General features: G+C 37.3%; 1 protein-coding gene across 1 annotated transcript in view; it reads right to left on the bottom strand.

Moving 5' to 3' along the window:
- Positions 1-492: 492 nt before the first annotated feature.
- The window catches only part of LOC134797101 (serine/arginine repetitive matrix protein 1), a 32,122-nt gene continuing 12,114 nt past the window's right edge, over positions 493-20,500 (bottom strand). The window contains exons 9-12 of the mRNA XM_063769326.1: positions 4,025-4,159; positions 3,088-3,698; positions 2,607-2,762; positions 493-737 (exon numbers count right to left, since the gene is read on the bottom strand). Coding sequence (XP_063625396.1) covers positions 535-737; positions 2,607-2,762; positions 3,088-3,698; positions 4,025-4,159 — 1,105 coding nt within the window. The 3' untranslated portion in view covers positions 493-534. The remainder of the gene's footprint in view (positions 738-2,606; positions 2,763-3,087; positions 3,699-4,024; positions 4,160-20,500) is intronic.

The following is a 20,500-nucleotide window of genomic DNA, read 5'->3' as shown; positions in this document are numbered from 1 at the left end:
CAAACTAAATCTGCTGCAGTTGCCATCCGAATGTAGCCTTTAACCTTGCCTATCCCTTTTCCAGGCATAGTACGATTTATCGACCACATTCAACTTTAGCTTTCCGATATATAAGGTTCAAATTAGGTAGATTACACTTTCGGACAATGCGACTTGTCTTCAAGTGAATCATCAAAAAGCTGGATTAATTTGAATGTTTGTATTTTTTGGGAAAACCTTGTAGATTGGTCCGGCCTGGAAACGGGTCAATGCAAGACCACACCTTCTGTCACCCACACTTGATCTTCATTCGCCTAAGCAGTAATAGGGACGAAGTAAATAGAGTCAATTGCCCAAATGGAGATGACCTTTATCATTTCCTGTTCTGATTTCATTTGCGCTAAAGGTTTCTGACGAATGAATAAGACACGTGGTGCCGGTGCCGGTGTCTCAAAGTAAAAGTCCCTGTCTGTCTCCCTATATGGATGTGATGGTTACGCAATAAAAAAACAGTTATAATTAGAATAATTTTATAATTTGACTAAATCTACGTGACTACACTGGATATCTCCACTTATTAGAGTCAGGATGATAGAAGTTGCACTCTGCCTTATTCAAACATCCCTTCCCGTACCGGCAAGGCTTGGGGTGTGCGAAGTGGCACACAGGGTTCACGCAGTTGGGGTAGAACTTGCAGATCGTGGGCAGGGCTGAAGGCTGGATGGTCTTGAAACTCGGGGCTGGGACTACGTGGGATGCTGGGGACAAAATTATGGAGTTAAAATAGTATTTATCTACACACATATCATAAACTCTCTATGATGCCTTCAAAATCCGTAAATAATGGCCCACATTACGATAAACTGTTTTGTTACAGCAAATTTCTTATCTGTGAAAATGTGGTAATAGCTTCATTACTATATCAAAATCGATTTGGTAATGAAATTCAAATTTCGAACATCTCTGAAAAAAAAAGCAATTTGATTTGACCCCTATTCTAATATCAGTCGAGATGACGTTTTATTCGAAATCAAATGTCAATTGCATACAATATTGACAAATCTCGCTTGTAAGTTGGTATCGGACGATATGGTAATCGACCCCGACTCTAGTTTGTCTCTGAATTAAAAAAAAACGACGGATGCGTGACATGCGTGAAAAAAGTTTTCATTTGCCGCCATTTGACGTACAGTTTATCTTTTAATTAGTTTGTAGTAAAAAATAATTTGTTTTGTTGTTTTTAAAGTAACTATAACAAAAGTTTCGTGTAAAATGTGCGATAAAGATATTTCGGAGACGCCATCTCATATCCGCGAGTTCCGCCAGAGAGGAAAGTGCCCCAATTAATGTCGGTTGTAATATGAGGTTAGTGAATATATCATAGAAAGTTTATAATATGTGTGTAGATAAAGCAGTGTATGTAACTGTACATAATGAGGCATTAAAACACTCGTGTGATACTATTATGAAACTCATTTCATTCGTTTCATAAACCCACACTCGTATTTTAATGCCTTTCATTATGTAGCAGTCACATAAACTACTATTATATACTAGCCCCGATGCATATGTTATCGTCTAATCAGAGCACTTTTTGAGGTTCACGCGTTTGTAAACATTCTTAACTGTCCATAGGTGTACCTTATGCCTTTTATAATAAGGTTTACGAGTCAATTAACAATGTGGGCGATGTTACAATGATAATGTTTTAGTAAAAAAATCAACTATGTTATTTAATTTTATATGGAAATATTTTACAATAACTAAATCAAAACACAAGAAATACCGTTTGTGCTGAAAGAAAAAAACGATTTTTTATTTTTGGCGAATACAAGTAATATAACAGATGTGAAAAGGGCTATTACTAGGGAAAACAACACGGGTCTGTCTATGTACTGACAATTTAGTTAGGAGCCCATGCATGCAGAAGTGTTGTACAATATGATATGGCAATGTTTTTGAAGTTATTTTTTTTCAGCAATAAAAGTCTCATGCAATGGTATTATTGTGATCAAAATTAAACTTTATAATAATATAGTTCCCATTACAGAGTCATTTGATCTATGTACTGTGTGTTTGATGTGAACCTCTTATAGTCTCTATTGTTTCCCAAAAAGATTTAAGTCGTAGTGTATTGCTTGTTCCACATTTTCGTTAGTCATAATTTGTTTGGTTCAGAAATGCGTAACTTTTCACGATTGCCATAAAACAAACTTAACCTATCCGGACCTATCTTTAGGTGGACCTAACGAACATCCTGAAAAGTTAACGGTTTCAGTTTTAGGGCTTATGATAATATGACAAATAATACATTACGACTTAAAACTGTATGTCAAAAACGGGGTCCCCGTTTGATGTAGTCACCTGCAATAATATGTTGCACAACGAAATCCGCAAAAATATCAGACACGATCTTATTTGTAGAGCCATAAGAGCGTGTCACATATTTTTGCGGCCTTCCAAGAGTAACATATTATTGCAGGTGACTGTTATTTATTGAATCGTATGGCTTATACAAAAATAGGCAGTTATATAAATGTCACAGACTAGAAATTACATTACAATTAAAAATTAAATTAAATGTCAATATTCAGTGCGTTTAGCCACTGTAGAGAGACAAGACTCACCCACAAGCTTGGGCGGCTGCGTGTGAGTGTAGACGCAGTCCCGGCGGGTGCAAGCGGCCGCGAACTTGCAGCGCGGGTGCAGGAAGGCGCACGCGCCGCCGTAGCGGCACGCGGGGAACGCTCGGCACGGGACTACGGCGCGTTCCGCCGCTGACACTGAAAATGTAAAAGCGTCAGAATTTCGTTTTAGAATAATCTGACCTAATAGTGATAAAGGACCACTCGACATAATTTATTAACAGACTTCAATTTCATAGAAGGAGGACGTTCTGTATTCGGTTTTTTTTTATAGAGGGACCACCAACCGTTTGCAAGTTATCAAAATATAGTAATTTAGCTCTTCCAAAGAAGGTTCAAATTCCTTTGACTGTGGGTTCTATTGCTAAGGAAATAAGGTTTAAAAATACAAAAAATACTGCCTACTTAACAGTAAAAGCATAAGAACCTGAGAGGTGTTAAACTATTTTTTCTTGGTACTTACATGAAGGAACTGAATCATATTTGTGTGTATTAGTGGTCGTTGTCACCGTAACGTGGTTATCACTACCAGCGCTCTCCGTCCTCTCTCTCGCTCTCTCCTTCTTCTCTTTCTTTTCCACATCAAACACTATCGGGGACTTCTTTCTCTTTCTAAGAGTCGGCGACACTTCTAGTTTCTCTTGTGGTTCCGTTTCGGTATTGTTTTCCGTCTCTGGATTTATAATAACTTGTGTGTCACTTTCTTCGCTAGTATCACTTAATCGCTTTTTCGGAACTGCACTTGTTGTTACTTCTTTGTCATCTTTTGAATCTTTCTTGTCATGTTTTGCTACCTTAGTGTCTATTGGTAGATCTTTTCTTTCGGGTTCTTTTACTTTTGCTTCTTTATTCATATTTATTTCTGTGTTTTCTTCTTCTTTCTCTGTATTATCTTTATTATGCTTTTCTTTAGTTTTTGAGTCAGTGTCAGTAGGTGCTTTGTTTTTGTCATCATCATCTAGGAGACCTTCGGTTAATAGTTTCTTGGCGAGGAACACGTTAGGATCGTATCCGTCCATGGTTACAATAAATTGTGTGTCTTTTTGTTTGTCCACTGTTGGGTTGTGGATATTTCTGTAAACAAATAAAATATGATCGTTTAGGAAGATGACAATAATTTGCTTGAGAGTTTTGTAAACACACAGATTTAAACTTTCACGATTTATACTCATTATTATTCAGCAAAACGGGACTTTAAAAACTAGTAATCATATTTCTCATGCATGACCTCTCTACAAAACATCGAGCAGTACGAAATTGTAAAAAAATGCCTTAACAATTAAAGAAAAGGGGAGGATGATACATTTTAATTCAAATGCTTTTGATTTAATATCATATAATTGCAACAAAGTTTTCTGTCATAAAATACTACAAAACAGAAAAGTGTATCACCAACTTACAGTGTTTCTATGACTAGGGTATCGTCTCGCACACTGGACGTCCGTGAATCCTTGCTGCGCGGCGGCACGTAGTCGGTATTGACGATCTTCTTGGTAAACAAAGCTGGCGAGAAATCATCTTTCTCGAGGGGCGATCTGTGACACATGATAAAATTATAGGCGAGTGACCAACCTCGAACGATGTGAAGGAAAAAGTAAAAATATATATTAAACGTTCAGCGCCTCATTGACACCTCAGGTGACCGGAGGGCTGGCAGCTACCTCGGCCAGAGGATAAGCCTGGCCATCCAAAAAGGTAACGCTGCCAGCCTTCTGGGCACCATAACGCATGAAGGTGACCTGGGGAGCATTTTTTACTTATAAGTTTAGTTTAAGATTTGTTTTATTTAAGTTTTAATTTTAACGTTTAGTTTCTTATGTTCATTTTGGTTGTTATTAATAAATTTATTGTCAGAAATGTCAATGTTGACAACGTTTAGTTAAATAGTACTATTTATACATGTAGAAGCCGGAAAAAATAGGTAAGTACTGTCTCCTTAGGTACAGACGGACATATAGACGGACAAGGGTTAGGCGTACGAGGTTGAGAATGCCTTTTCCCCCTGTGACGACACGGTTTTACCGTTTCGTACAAATCTATATATATATTCAATACTAGCGTGGAATTCGGTCTGTGTCAGTAAGCGGCTAATTTCTAATAAATACTATATGCGTCTGTGTAGTATTCGTTGTTTCAATAATTATAAAGTACATACACGTTGTTTTCCTAGTATATTTTAATAACACAAAGTAATTTGGAAGGATATTGAGTGATTCTGCCGTGTCGTTGAGTTGTATCATACGATACGTCCGTGAAATTAACTAATATTTTGTTTAACTAATTAATTAATTTATCAGGATTAACTTACGTCAGTGTCTAATTATTTAGTTTAGTGATTTTAAAGTACGAATACAATATTTTCTTAGCGTAATTTATTAATGGAAATAAGTAGGTTCGATCTTTATTGGAAGGGTTGGTATTCTGTACTAACGTTTGCGTATTTATGAGAATGGTGTTTTCTTGTTAAAATATCAGTGATATATTTCTAAATGAAGATTATAATGTTGAGTGTAAATTAACACTTTCGCAACCAGGCAAAATTTCAAACAATACCCCAGAAACCAACATTACTCGCTAGTCGGGCAACGACGTGCAACTCAATGCCGCACGCCGCGAACCCGCTAGTCGGGCAAGCGGCGGACGCTCAGGACTTTGCCAAGTAACTTTCGTATAAGTACGTGGATAAAATTAAATCTGCTGTCTCATCTGTTTAGGCTCCCCGTTTTGTTCTTCTCCTAATTCTAACTCCTATTGATACATACCCGTCTATGCAATTTCACGTAACCAACTAATAAGAATTTTTATTTTGTAATCGCATTAGGTAAAGTAAATAAAAATACAAAGTGAAGTAAAAAAATATAATAATCAACTGTACCAACTTTTCGACCACATAATAAACAGAAGACTTACAATTTTTTCTGTTAGTGGCAGTGGCAGCCCTGAGGTAGTGAAGATGCAATGCTTGCCCGCCTGTCGGGCACTTCGGCGTCGCGTGTAGGTTTATAGCTCTTGCCCGACTAGCGGGTATGCCGGCATCTGAGTAAAGTTTACGAGTGCCCGAGAGTCGGGTACGCGGTGTCGAATGTGTTAAGTAAAAAGGGAACGTTCATATTTCGCGTCATATCCCAACGCGTACCTACATACATGTCTATAAAAGTTGAAATGAATTAGTTTGATACTTAGTGTACTTATATTGAAAGAATAGTGTCATCTGAAGAGTGATATTTGTGTTAAGTGAGAGTTATTTATCGTAGATAAATTAAAGTTATGATATAGGTAGGTATGTTTTCCAAAATATGAATATTATAATTGTGAGTATACTGCTTTGCTCTATACGTAATCTGATTGATATTTTAGTCACTTTTAGTGGAAGAAAATACGAGTAAATACTTAATGTGGGAAAGGCTAGGTTTACGCGCCATTATTTTTGTGAAGTTAAAATTATTTTATTGAATTAGTAGTTGAATATTGGAAGGTATGGCCCACTACATCTTTAAGTTGGTAATATTTACGATCTATATTACATTGATCTGTTCTCGACATAATAAAAATATTAAGGACATTTTTTTTACACAAATTGACTAAGCCCCACGGTAAGCTCAAGAAAGCTTGTGTTGTGGGTACTCAGACAACGATATATATAATATATTAAATACTTAAATACATAGAAAACAACCATGACTCAGGAACAAATATCTGTATCATCATACAAATAAATGCCCTTACCAGGATTCGAACCCGGGACCATCGGCTTCATAGGCAGGGTCACTACCCACTAGGCCAGACCGGTCGTCGAATAGAGATTGATACACTACCTATAGAAATTAATTTCATGAGAAGAAATATTAATATTAACATATCTAATGACTTATTGACATTTTGGAGTATCAGATTCCTATTGATGGCATGAAGTAGATACGATCTAATTATTACATTATTGCTAATTGACAAATTGTTTAGGTGAACATTTTTATGGTTAATTTTGCACTAATTGATCGCAACGTAAAGTTAGGAGTCGTACTGTATACTTGGAACGCAGTCGATTCACGCAACTTGAACATCATCACATCTATTATCTTAGGGTTAAACGATCTATGGACCTGCCATCAATTATAGTCTACAGCTTATGGGATGGGTTTATGGGTTCAGTATTCTTAGTTTAGTATGAAATATATAGGTAGAGTGGCTGATGGATACTTGGCGTTTCTTTTCATCAGATACCACGTTCGTGAAACGTTTCTTGCCTTTCGTTGAGTCTTAAACTTCTAGGAATAGGGAGGTAGGGGAAGGAAGCCCAATCGACGGGATCTCCCACAGTGATTGGTTTAAGAAGGCTCCAAACCCCATCGGGCATTGGGGAAGCATATCAGTGTGAAAACCACACTCTAGAATAGCATTCAGATGTTATTAGGTTGTAAAAGTAAAGTTTCCCCAAGTAGTGACCTAAAGGGCTTATCCCATGAAAAATGCTCCTCAATGTTATCCGGGAGTCCAATAGGCGTAGGGGATTTTTACCAAAAAAAATATATTTATTTATTTATATATTCTAGTATTCACTCCGCTGTCATTTAGATGGACTGCGAGTACTTCAGCGAGGCAGAACTTCTCATCGCTAACTACTAGTATTAAGAAACCTCATTATCATTTGGGAGCAGTAATGTAATATTTTTAGTGTGATCCTCCACAGCCGGACCACCTCGCCTGATTGCGCTCAGTTTTTAATGGCGAAATGTACCTCTAATGTACTTCATGTACCTCGTCGGAAATTGAACGTACCTCTGTAGTTTGGCAGATATATGCGTTTAAAAGGGGTCCGGCTGGGGAGTAAAATCTGCAGCCGGACCACGCCTGGATCCGATGATATCTGTTATTTTGAGATATAATTTAAATAACAGATGAATGTACCTGTTACGTACCTCTGAATAAATCGTTTTTTTATTTAAAAAAATGGTCTCATAAATGAATTTTCATACATTTCATTTTTTGAGTATACGCGTAAGCGCCTGTCAAAAAATAATAGCAACATAGTAGAAAACAAATGTATTAAATTCGGGCAAGTCGTCTAACGTGTCAACTAGATACAAATGTGGGTGGTTTGTAGGGAGTATTTAAAACCGACACGAGTTGCGAATTACCTTTTCGCACGTGTATTGTACAACGTTTTACAGTTAGCTGGTTTGTTAGTGCACACCATTGTATGGGGACCTTGCACTTTGAGACTATGCGCTGAAACTTGGCACAGTTGATTGTTAGCTGGTCTTGAGCAGATACAGGCCAGTAGACATCGAGAGCCACGTCTTTTTGCTATTGGCCATCGTTTACGAGTTATTTACGAATGACTAAAAAAGGGGACCTTAGTATTTTTTTAATATTGATGCACTAACAAACCAGGTAAGTACACAGTTGAAATTCTCAGAGATGTTGCCGCTATAACAACAAATACTAAAAAATAATAAAATAAATATTTACGAGGGGCTCCCATACAACAAACGTGATTTATTTTGCCGTTTTGTGCGTAATATATACATAAATATTAGGTATACGGACATTCTTATAGTAGACCAGCCAGCGAAAGAAAAGTCTTCTAGAAATCGATTTTCGCTCATGTCGTCCTGGATATGGGTGAATATGATATCGATGCATTCAGTGTAATGCCTTGAACCCAAATATATGAGATGACAAGCGCGCAAGTGGTGGGGATAGTTGCTGTGACGTCATAAAGTCGGCATTACAAACTTTTTTTTTATTTTCGTTTAAACATACCATGTGGGGTACCATATGAAGGGGCTTTGTGAGTAGATCACAAATATATAACATACTGTAACATTTTCAATACTTGGTCTAACAAATTATTTGAAAACGTTCAAAAATTTCACAATCCACAATTGACTTCGAACTGCTATAAACTGAAAATGGCTGAATGGATTAGTCCAAAATACATACCAAGTGATTGTGAATTTTCTTTACATAATGTTAAAAAATAATTAACCAGGCTCCAATTTCACCACGGTGACAGGTGCGACAATTGTAAAACATCACTGTTGCTGGCGTCACAGGCATCCATGGGCTACGGTTACCGCTTACCATCGGGCGGGCCGTATTCCTGTTTGCCACCATCATTGATTTATTAAAAAAAACTTTATTATATCGGAAATAACAGATATTTCTCTTGCTAAGTTTATGACAATTGTCACAAGAAACACTACAATTGTCACGAAATTCCGACATATAACTCATTACCTGTCAAGAATTACCTACAATTCTTCTAAATCTTGACAATTGTCAGAAACTTCGCAAAAGAAATATCTGTTTTTTTCCGATATAATAAAGTTTTTTAAAATAATACAATGATGGTGGCAAACAGGAATACGGCATTACACTGCAACTATTATTAAAACAAACAAAAAAACCCAATGTTGACATATATTTTTGTTGTGGTCTTTTTACTAGCTTTCATTTGGTACCCATATTGCTATAGTAAGAAAAACCTCCCCCCCCCCCTCTAATTTTCATTTTTTTTTAATTTATTTACACAAAAGGTACATCATGCTCACAAACAAAATTTATAATATCGCCAAACTGTTACCAGTTGGCGGGCGTCATTTTCAAAATGTATATAGCCTGATTAGCCTGTGTATACAGGGTGGAAAGGCACGACGATCCTTTCCGGAAATGGGAGATAGTTTAGCCTAAGCTCTATATTTTCTCCATAGAAACTATGTTAATATGGGCAACCGTTTCTAAATTATGACCTTTTAAACATCCACGCAAAAAACTACTTTGTTCTAACCCTAACAGGTGACAGGGTCAATGAACTTACTTGTAAACAATCAGTATTCGACAGGAAATTATGCTAATTTGTTGCCATCTAACCATTTTTAGGTCTGCTTACAGCACGGTAAGAATCATTGCAGGATTTTCGCTTTCTTAGTGGTTCCACTTGTTCAATACTTGAATGAAATAGTTATGTTATTCCTTAATATTAATAATACTAACCACAACATTGTTTACAACGACAGTTCAAATGGTGACATTGACAACCACTCAAAAGTACGCAATCGTCTTATAAATATCTCTGGTTTCCTTGACTGATAAAAAGGTTTTAGTTTCTTAAATACCTAACTAACAAACCTTCTTGCGTGGTAGGAAATAGACAGACCGTCTGATGTTTGAAATTAAATGTGCCACAAATTGCAAATTACGCGATAAAACCTAGTTCCAAAATGCCCTTGGGAGCCCGCGATTACCTAAATTTGCTTATGTTATACGGGGAGTGTAATTATAATGCCGCCGAGACGTTACGACGCTACAGACAAAGATATCCTCCACCACACCCAACTAGCCGTATGTCAATTTTACGGGCCATTGATCGCGTGGCAAATAATGAGCCCATAGTACCACGAACGGGCCAAAACGACCAACGGGGAGGAGGTGTAGTTCACATTGCACCAAGACTTGAAGAGCGAGTGCTGCGGTATTTCGAGCAAAATCCAAGGGCTAGTTCGAGGCAGGCAGCCCGACATTTCCGCCTAACTCATACCGCAGTACTCAAAATCTTGAAACGTGCACGTCTTCACCCTTACAGCATTCAGCGAGTTCAAGCTCTGCTGCCCAGGGACTGCCCTGTACGAGCAGCATACTGCCGTTGGCTTTTAAATAAACTGGAGGAAGATCGCCTGTTCATCCGCCGCATTATTTGGAGCGATGAAAGTTTGTTTTCCCGTAACGGCATGTGGAATAGGCGAAATGAACATATGTATGCAGTAGAAAATCCGTTCGAATACCGACATTCGGGTCACCAATATCGGTGGTCCGTTAACGTCTGGGCTGCAATACACGGGGATACACTGATTGGACCTGTTTTTTTGCCTCCAACTTTGAACAGAGCTGGATACTTGGAACTGTTGAATACGGAGTTGCAGAATTACCTTGACGATTTACCAGTGGCCGAGCGTAGAGAAGTATGGTTCCAGCAAGATGGTGCACCGGCCCATTCTGTTAACGAAGTGCGGCTAGCCCTGAACGACGAATTCGGAGATAGATGGATCGGCCGGTTCGGACCGCATCGTTGGCCACCACGATCTCCGGATCTGACGCCTCTAGACTTTTTTCTTTGGGGGACTATCAAGGATATAGTGTACAAAACGGAGTGTGACAACGCCGAAGAAATGAGGCAAAGGTTAACCATTGCTTTCGCCAGCCTGCGCCGTAGAAACGTTCGAGAGCGAATATTAGCAAAGGTACACCGACATACTCGCGCACGGGCTGCAGCCTGCATTATTATGCACGGAGGCCACTTTGAACATAGAATGTGAATTTATTCAGTTGTAAATAAAGTAGTTATGATAATAACAACAACAACAACCTCTTTCATAATAAATATCTCTGGTTTCCTTGACTGATAAAAAGGTTTTAGTTTCTTAACACGTTTCACAAAATTATTTTCGAATAATTGGAAACTATTTAAAATAATAAAAAAATACATGTAGGTTGTGTTAGTTGCACCAAATGAACTTGCAAAAATGAAATACTAAGAATAAATCAAGAATAAATACTTCTTCAATACCAAACTAACAAACCTTCTTGCGTGGTAGGAAATAGACAAGACGTCTGATGTTTGAAATTAAATTTTCATTGAACTATACTTATTGAATGTCATATTCTTCAAATAAAAATGTTAGATGCTCGTGGCTATTTAAATTTGTGGGGCTGTGTAAAAGATATGGTGTACCAAACCAAACGGAATGTGAAACTGCGGACGAAATGAGACAAAGGCTAATTGGTGCTTTCTGCGGAGGATAAATGACGAAGAGCATACACTATATCGCATGTGCATCGACATACTCGGGTACGGGCTGCGGCGGCGTTGTAATACACGGAGGTACATTTGAACACCGTATGTGAAAAGAAGATAGTATTAAATATTGGAAAAAAGTAATTATCTAAGAAAGTAATAAAATTGTTTGTAATATTTTTGCATGCATTTGATTTATTTGACATTTATGCGTCATTCATACATCATTGCGATACTGTCAACGATCGGAAAAAAGTGTAAAGTCCCGAGCTTTCCCGACGGAGATCCTTAATCTAGCCGTCATGTGCACATGCTATAGGGTTATCACCACAGTTAAAAAGTAGTATTTTTGCAATTTTTATTTTTTACTCAATTAACGATTCTTACCATTACCAATAGTCTCTGTATCACTTAAACGACCTAATACTTCCGGGAAGGATCGTCGTGCCTTTCCACCCTGTATATGTCTTTTTATTTGACAAGCCCTACACCCCAAACGGCTGGACGATTTTTGATATATATATCGGGTTGTTTTAAGGGGCTACTCCACGCCACTGACCTTCGATCTGAATCCCTTAGTTTTCTAATGTTTTTTGTAGCTTATTATATTAACAGCAACGGCTTTAAGCACTATCTATAGTATCCCATGTTTACTTCAAAGTTCATTGTCTTCGAGATATTTGGCATCAAAGTTGAACAATTTTAGGTTTCCTGGCCATAACTTTTGTGTTAATTAGTTTAAAATTAAAACCCTGGGGGCTGATTTTTGGATATCGATCGCTCGATTTCGTCACTCGAAAATCGGTGGAAAACGGCGAAATGCTAATTTTTGAAATACGAGCGATGGAAATTTAGCATCTATTGGTATTGACCACTCGATTTCAATTCTATTAGTAGAATTTAAATGCCTAGTAGTGGAGATATTATTTAACGAAATACACGAAATCGAGTGGTCGAAATTCAAAAATCGGCCCCCAGGACACATTTTTCGAGACGTCAAAGACGAACCCAAATACGTAGATTTCGTACATGTCAGATCCTTCACTGCAAATTAGATACGAAAAAAGTGTTTTTTTTAGACAATGTTTAGAAAATTCATAAAAAATAAAGTATTCATTTCTTTCAAAATCCGGTGGACAAAACCGGAGAGATTGAAAAACCGATAACTGTTTGTCTTGTAATTCTATCTGTAGTGCAAAAAAAGGAGATACGATTTCAAAACTTGTCAAAAATTGATGAAAACCTCGGGTAGCCCCTTAATAATAGTTGCAGTTTAATGTAACGGTTAATTATACTTTTTTTCAACTTGATGTACTTTTTTTATTTTTTGATATATCTGGTTAATCATTGTTTAACATTATGTAAAGATATTCACAGTCACTTGGTATGTATTTTGGACTAATCCATTCAGCCATTTTCAATTTATAGCAGTTCGAAGTCAACTGTGGATTGTGAAATTTTTGAACGTTTTCTAATAATTTGTTAGACCAAGTATTGAAAATGTTACAGTATGTTACATATTTGTGATCTACTCACAAAGCCCCTTCATTTGGTACCCCACATGGTATGTTTAAACGAAAATTAAAAAAAAAGTTTGTACTGCCAAAATTATGACGTCACAGCAACTATCCTCACCACTTTCGCGCTTGTCATCTCATATATTTGGATTCAAGGCATTACACTGAATGTATCGATACCATATTCACCCATATCCTGGACGACATGAGAGAAAATCGATTTCTAGAAGACTTTTCTTTCGCTGGCTGGTCTACTATAAGAATGTCCGTATACCTAATATTTATGTATATATTAAAAATAAATCACGTTTGTTGTATGGGAGCCCCTCGTAAATATTTATTTTATTATTTTTTAGTATTTGTTGTTATAGCGGCAACATCTCTGAGAATTTCAACTGTGTACTGTAAAACGTTGTACAATACACGTGCGAAAAGGTAATTCGCAACTCGTGTCGGTTTTAAATACTCCCTATAACCACCCACATTTGTATCTAGTTGACACGTTAGACGACTTGCCCGAATTGAATACATTTGTTTTCTACTATGTTGCTATTATTTTTTGACAGGCGCTTACGCGTATACTCAAAAAATGAAATGTATGAAAATTCATTTATGAGACCATTTTTTTAAATAAAAAAACGATTTATTCAGAGGTACGTAACAGGTACATTCATCTGTTATTTAAATTATATCTCAAAATAACAGATATCATCGGATCCAGGCGTGGTCCGGCTGCAGATTTTACTCCCCAGCCGGACCCCTTTTAAACGCATATATCTGCCAAACTACAGAGGTACGTTCAATTTCCGACGAGGTACATGAAGTACATTAGAGGTACATTTCGCCATTAAAAACTGAGCGCAATCAGGCGAGGTGGTCCGGCTGTGGAGGATCACACATATTTTTGTCAACAAATGTATTAAATTCGGGCAAGTCGTCTAACGTGTCAACTAGATACAAATGTGGGTGGTTTGTAGGGAGTATTTAAAACCGACACGAGTTGCGAATTACCTTTTCGCACGTGTATTGTACAACGTTTTACAGTTAGCTGGTTTGTTAGTGCACACCATTGTATGGGGACCTTGCACTTTGAGACTATGCGCTGAAACTTGGCACAGTTGATTGTTAGCTGGTCTTGAGCAGATACAGGCCAGTAGACATCGAGAGCCACGTCTTTTTGCTATTGGCCATCGTTTACGAGTTATTTACGAATGACTAAAAAAGGGGACCTTAGTATTTTTTTAATATTGATGCACTAACAAACCAGGTAAGTACACAGTTGAAATTCTCAGAGATGTTGCCGCTATAACAACAAATACTAAAAAATAATAAAATAAATATTTACGAGGGGCTCCCATACAACAAACGTGATTTATTTTGCCGTTTTGTGCGTAATATATACATAAATATTAGGTATACGGACATTCTTATAGTAGACCAGCCAGCGAAAGAAAAGTCTTCTAGAAATCGATTTTCGCTCATGTCGTCCTGGATATGGGTGAATATGATATCGATGCATTCAGTGTAATGCCTTGAACCCAAATATATGAGATGACAAGCGCGCAAGTGGTGGGGATAGTTGCTGTGACGTCATAAAGTCGGCATTACAAACTTTTTTTTTATTTTCGTTTAAACATACCATGTGGGGTACCATATGAAGGGGCTTTGTGAGTAGATCACAAATATATAACATACTGTAACATTTTCAATACTTGGTCTAACAAATTATTTGAAAACGTTCAAAAATTTCACAATCCACAATTGACTTCGAACTGCTATAAACTGAAAATGGCTGAATGGATTAGTCCAAAATACATACCAAGTGATTGTGAATTTTCTTTACATAATGTTAAAAAATAATTAACCAGGCTCCAATTTCACCACGGTGACAGGTGCGACAATTGTAAAACATCACTGTTGCTGACGTCACAGGCATCCATGGGCTACGGTTACCGCTTACCATCGGGCGGGCCGTATTCCTGTTTGCCACCATCATTGATTTATTAAAAAAAACTTTATTATATCGGAAATAACAGATATTTCTCTTGCTAAGTTTATCACAATTGTCACAAGAAACACTACAATTGTCACGAAATTCCGACATATAACTCATTACCTGTCAAGAATTACCTACAATTCTTCTAAATCTTGACAATTGTCAGAAACTTCGCAAAAGAAATATCTGTTTTTTTCCGATATAATAAAGTTTTTTAAAATAATACAATGATGGTGGCAAACAGGAATACGGCATTACACTGCAACTATTATTAAAACAAACAAAAAAACCCAATGTTGACATATATTTTCGTTGTGGTCTTTTTACTAGCTTTCATTTGGTACCCATATTGCTATAGTAAGAAAAACCTCCCCCCCCCCCCTCCAATTTTCATTTTTTTTTAATTTATTTACACAAAAGGTACATCATGCTCACAAACAAAATTTATAATATCGCCAAACTGTTACCAGTTGGCGGGCGTCATTTTCAAAATGTATATAGCCTGATTAGCCTGTGTATACAGGGTGGAAAGGCACGACGATCCTTTCCGGAAATGGGAGATAGTTTAGCCTAAGCTCTATATTTTCTCCATAGAAACTATGTTAATATGGGCAACCGTTTCTAAATTATGACCTTTTAAACATCCACGCAAAAAACTACTTTGTTCTAACCCTAACAGGTGACAGGGTCAATGAACTTACTTGTAAACAATCAGTATTCGACAGGAAATTATGCTAATTTGTTGCCATCTAACCATTTTTAGGTCTGCTTACAGCACGGTAAGAATCATTGCAGGATTTTCGCTTTCTTAGTGGTTCCACTTGTTCAATACTTGAATGAAATAGTTATGTTATTCCTTAATATTAATAATACTAACCACAACATTGTTTACAACGACAGTTCAAATGGTGACATTGACAACCACTCAAAAGTACGCAATCGTCTTATAAATATCTCTGGTTTCCTTGACTGATAAAAAGGTTTTAGTTTCTTAAATACCTAACTAACAAACCTTCTTGCGTGGTAGGAAATAGACAGACCGTCTGATGTTTGAAATTAAATGTGCCACAAATTGCAAATTACGCGATAAAACCTAGTTCCAAAATAAATAAATAAATAAATAAATAAATAAATGTTATAGGACATTTTTTACACAAATTGACCAAGCCCCACGGTAAGCTCAAGAAGGCTTGTGGTGTGGGTACTCAGACAACGATATATATTATAAATAAATACTTAAATACATAGAAAACAACCATGACTCGGGAACAAATATATGTATCATCATACAAATAAATGCCCTTACCAGGATTCGAACCCGGGACCATCGGCTTCATAGGCAAGGTCACTACCCACTAGGCCAGACCGGTCGTCAAAATGTCAAAATGCCCTTGGGAGCCCGCGATTACCTAAATTTGCTTATGTTATACGGGGAGTGTAATTATAATGCCGCCGAGACGTTACGACGCTACAGACAAAGATATCCTCCACCACACCCAACTAGCCGTATGTCAATTTTACGGGCCATTGATCGCGTGGCAAATAATGAGCCCATAGTACCACGAACGGGCCAAAACGACCAACGGGGAGGAGGTGTAGTTCACATTGCACCAAGACTTGAAGAGCGAGTGCTGCGGTATTTCGAGCAAAATCCAAGGGCTAGTTCGAGGCAGGCAGCCCGACATTTCCGCCTAACTCATACCGCAGTACTCAAAATCTTGAAACGTGCACGTCTTCACCCTTACAGCATTCAGCGAGTTCAAGCTCTGCTGCCCAGGGACTGCCCTGTACGAGCAGCATACTGCCGTTGGCTTTTAAATAAACTGGAGGAAGATCGCCTGTTCATCCGCCGCATTATTTGGAGCGATGAAAGTTTGTTTTCCCGTAACGGCATGTGGAATAGGCGAAATGAACATATGTATGCAGTAGAAAATCCGTTCGAATACCGACATTCGGGTCACCAATATCGGTGGTCCGTTAACGTCTGGGCTGCAATACACGGGGATACACTGATTGGACCTGTTTTTTTGCCTCCAACTTTGAACAGAGCTGGATACTTGGAACTGTTGAATACGGAGTTGCAGAATTACCTTGACGATTTACCAGTGGCCGAGCGTAGAGAAGTATGGTTCCAGCAAGATGGTGCACCGGCCCATTCTGTTAACGAAGTGCGGCTAGCCCTGAACGACGAATTCGGAGATAGATGGATCGGCCGGTTCGGACCGCATCGTTGGCCACCACGATCTCCGGATCTGACGCCTCTAGACTTTTTTCTTTGGGGGACTATCAAGGATATAGTGTACAAAACGGAGTGTGACAACGCCGAAGAAATGAGGCAAAGGTTAACCATTGCTTTCGCCAGCCTGCGCCGTAGAAACGTTCGAGAGCGAATATTAGCAAAGGTACACCGACATACTCGCGCACGGGCTGCAGCCTGCATTATTATGCACGGAGGCCACTTTGAACATAGAATGTGAATTTATTCAGTTGTAAATAAAGTAGTTATGATAATAACAACAACAACAACCTCTTTCATAATAAATATCTCTGGTTTCCTTGACTGATAAAAAGGTTTTAGTTTCTTAACACGTTCCACAAAATTATTTTCGAATAATTGGAAACTATTTAAAATAATAAAAAAATACATGTAGGTTGTGTTAGTTGCACCAAATGAACTTGCAAAAATGAAATACTAAGAATAAATCAAGAATAAATACTTCTTCAATACCAAACTAACAAACCTTCTTGCGTGGTAGGAAATAGACAAGACGTCTGATGTTTGAAATTAAATTTTCATTGAACTATACTTATTGAATGTCATATTCTTCAAATAAAAATGTTAGATGCTCGTGGCTATTTAAATTTGTGGGGCTGTGTAAAAGATATGGTGTACCAAACCAAACGGAATGTGAAACTGCGGACGAAATGAGACAAAGGCTAATTGGTGCTTTCTGCGGAGGATAAATGACGAAGAGCATACACTATATCGCATGTGCATCGACATACTCGGGTACGGGCTGCGGCGGCGTTGTAATACACGGAGGTACATTTGAACACCGTATGTGAAAAGAAGATAGTATTAAATATTGGAAAAAAGTAATTATCTAAGAAAGTAATAAAATTGTTTGTAATATTTTTGCATGCATTTGATTTATTTGACATTTATGCGTCATTCATACATCATTGCGATACTGTCAACGATCGGAAAAAAGTGTAAAGTCCCGAGCTTTCCCGACGGAGATCCTTAATCTAGCCGTCATGTGCACATGCTATAGGGTTATCACCACAGTTAAAAAGTAGTATTTTTGCAATTTTTATTTTTTACTCAATTAACGATTCTTACCATTACCAATAGTCTCTGTATCACTTAAACGACCTAATACTTCCGGGAAGGATCGTCGTGCCTTTCCACCCTGTATATGTCTTTTTATTTGACAAGCCCTACACCCCAAACGGCTGGACGATTTTTGATATATATATCGGGTTGTTTTAAGGGGCTACTCCACGCCACTGACCTTCGATCTGAATCCCTTAGTTTTCTAATGTTTTTTGTAGCTTATTATATTAACAGCAACGGCTTTAAGCACTATCTATAGTATCCCATGTTTACTTCAAAGTTCATTGTCTTCGAGATATTTGGCATCAAAGTTGAACAATTTTAGGTTTCCTGGCCATAACTTTTGTGTTAATTAGTTTAAAATTAAAACCCTGGGGGCTGATTTTTGGATATCGATCGCTCGATTTCGTCACTCGAAAATCGGTGGAAAACGGCGAAATGCTAATTTTTGAAATACGAGCGATGGAAATTTAGCATCTATTGGTATTGACCACTCGATTTCAATTCTATTAGTAGAATTTAAATGCCTAGAAGTGGAGATATTATTTAACGAAATACACGAAATCGAGTGGTCGAAATTCAAAAATCGGCCCCCAGGACACATTTTTCGAGACGTCAAAGACGAACCCAAATACGTAGATTTCGTACATGTCAGATCCTTCACTGCAAATTAGATACGAAAAAAGTGTTTTTTTTAGACAATGTTTAGAAAATTCATAAAAAATAAAGTATTCATTTCTTTCAAAATCCGGTGGACAAAACCGGAGAGATTGAAAAACCGATAACTGTTTGTCTTGTAATTCTATCTGTAGTGCAAAAAAAGGAGATACGATTTCAAAACTTGTCAAAAATTGATGAAAACCTCGGGTAGCCCCTTAATAATAGTTGCAGTTTAATGTAACGGTTAATTATACTTTTTTTCAACTTGATGTACTTTTTTTATTTTTTGATATATCTGGTTAATCATTGTTTAACATTATGTAAAGATATTCACAGTCACTTGGTATGTATTTTGGACTAATCCATTCAGCCATTTTCAATTTATAGCAGTTCGAAGTCAACTGTGGATTGTGAAATTTTTGAACGTTTTCTAATAATTTGTTAGACCAAGTATTGAAAATGTTACAGTATGTTACATATTTGTGATCTACTCACAAAGCCCCTTCATTTGGTACCCCACATGGTATGTTTAAACGAAAATTAAAAAAAAAGTTTGTACTGCCAAAATTATGACGTCACAGCAACTATCCTCACCACTTTCGCGCTTGTCATCTCATATATTTGGATTCAAGGCATTACACTGAATGTATCGATACCATATTCACCCATATCCTGGACGACATGAGAGAAAATCGATTTCTAGAAGACTTTTCTTTCGCTGGCTGGTCTACTATAAGAATGTCCGTATACCTAATATTTATGTATATATTAAAAATAAATCACGTTTGTTGTATGGGAGCCCCTCGTAAATATTTATTTTATTATTTTTTAGTATTTGTTGTTATAGCGGCAACATCTCTGAGAATTTCAACTGTGTACTGTAAAACGTTGTACAATACACGTGCGAAAAGGTAATTCGCAACTCGTGTCGGTTTTAAATACTCCCTATAACCACCCACATTTGTATCTAGTTGACACGTTAGACGACTTGCCCGAATTGAATACATTTGTTTTCTACTATGTTGCTATTATTTTTTGACAGGCGCTTACGCGTATACTCAAAAAATGAAATGTACGAAAATTCATTTATGAGACCATTTTTTAAATAAAAAAACGATTTATTCAGAGGTACGTAGCAGGTACATTCATCTGTTATTTAAATTATATCTCAAAATAACAGATATCATCAGATCCAGGCGTGGTCCGGCTGCAGATTTTACTCCCCAGCCGGACCCCTTTTAAACGCATATATCTGCCAAACTACAGAGGTACGTTCAATTTCCGACGAGGTACATGAAGTACATTAGAGGTACATTTCGCCATTAAAAACTGAGCGCAATCAGGCGAGGTGGTCCGGCTGTGGAGGATCACACATATTTTTATACCAAAATAAATCATCATTGTTTGATTTCTATGGGTTAAGAGGCCGTTATCGATTTTAGTCGCAAAAATGTAAAATTGATAGATTTTGACGAAGAAATTCTACACTTTTTGGTACCTAATAGAAATAACAAGTACTGGTTTCTATTCGCACGTCTTCCCATCTTGCACTTTTGTAGATATTTTTTTTGA

This window comes from Cydia splendana, chromosome 14 (assembly GCF_910591565.1).
Source record: "Cydia splendana chromosome 14, ilCydSple1.2, whole genome shotgun sequence".
In the NCBI taxonomy this organism is placed as follows: Eukaryota; Metazoa; Arthropoda; class Insecta; order Lepidoptera; family Tortricidae; genus Cydia; species Cydia splendana.
This window is presented reverse-complemented; position numbering and strand designations above follow the sequence as displayed.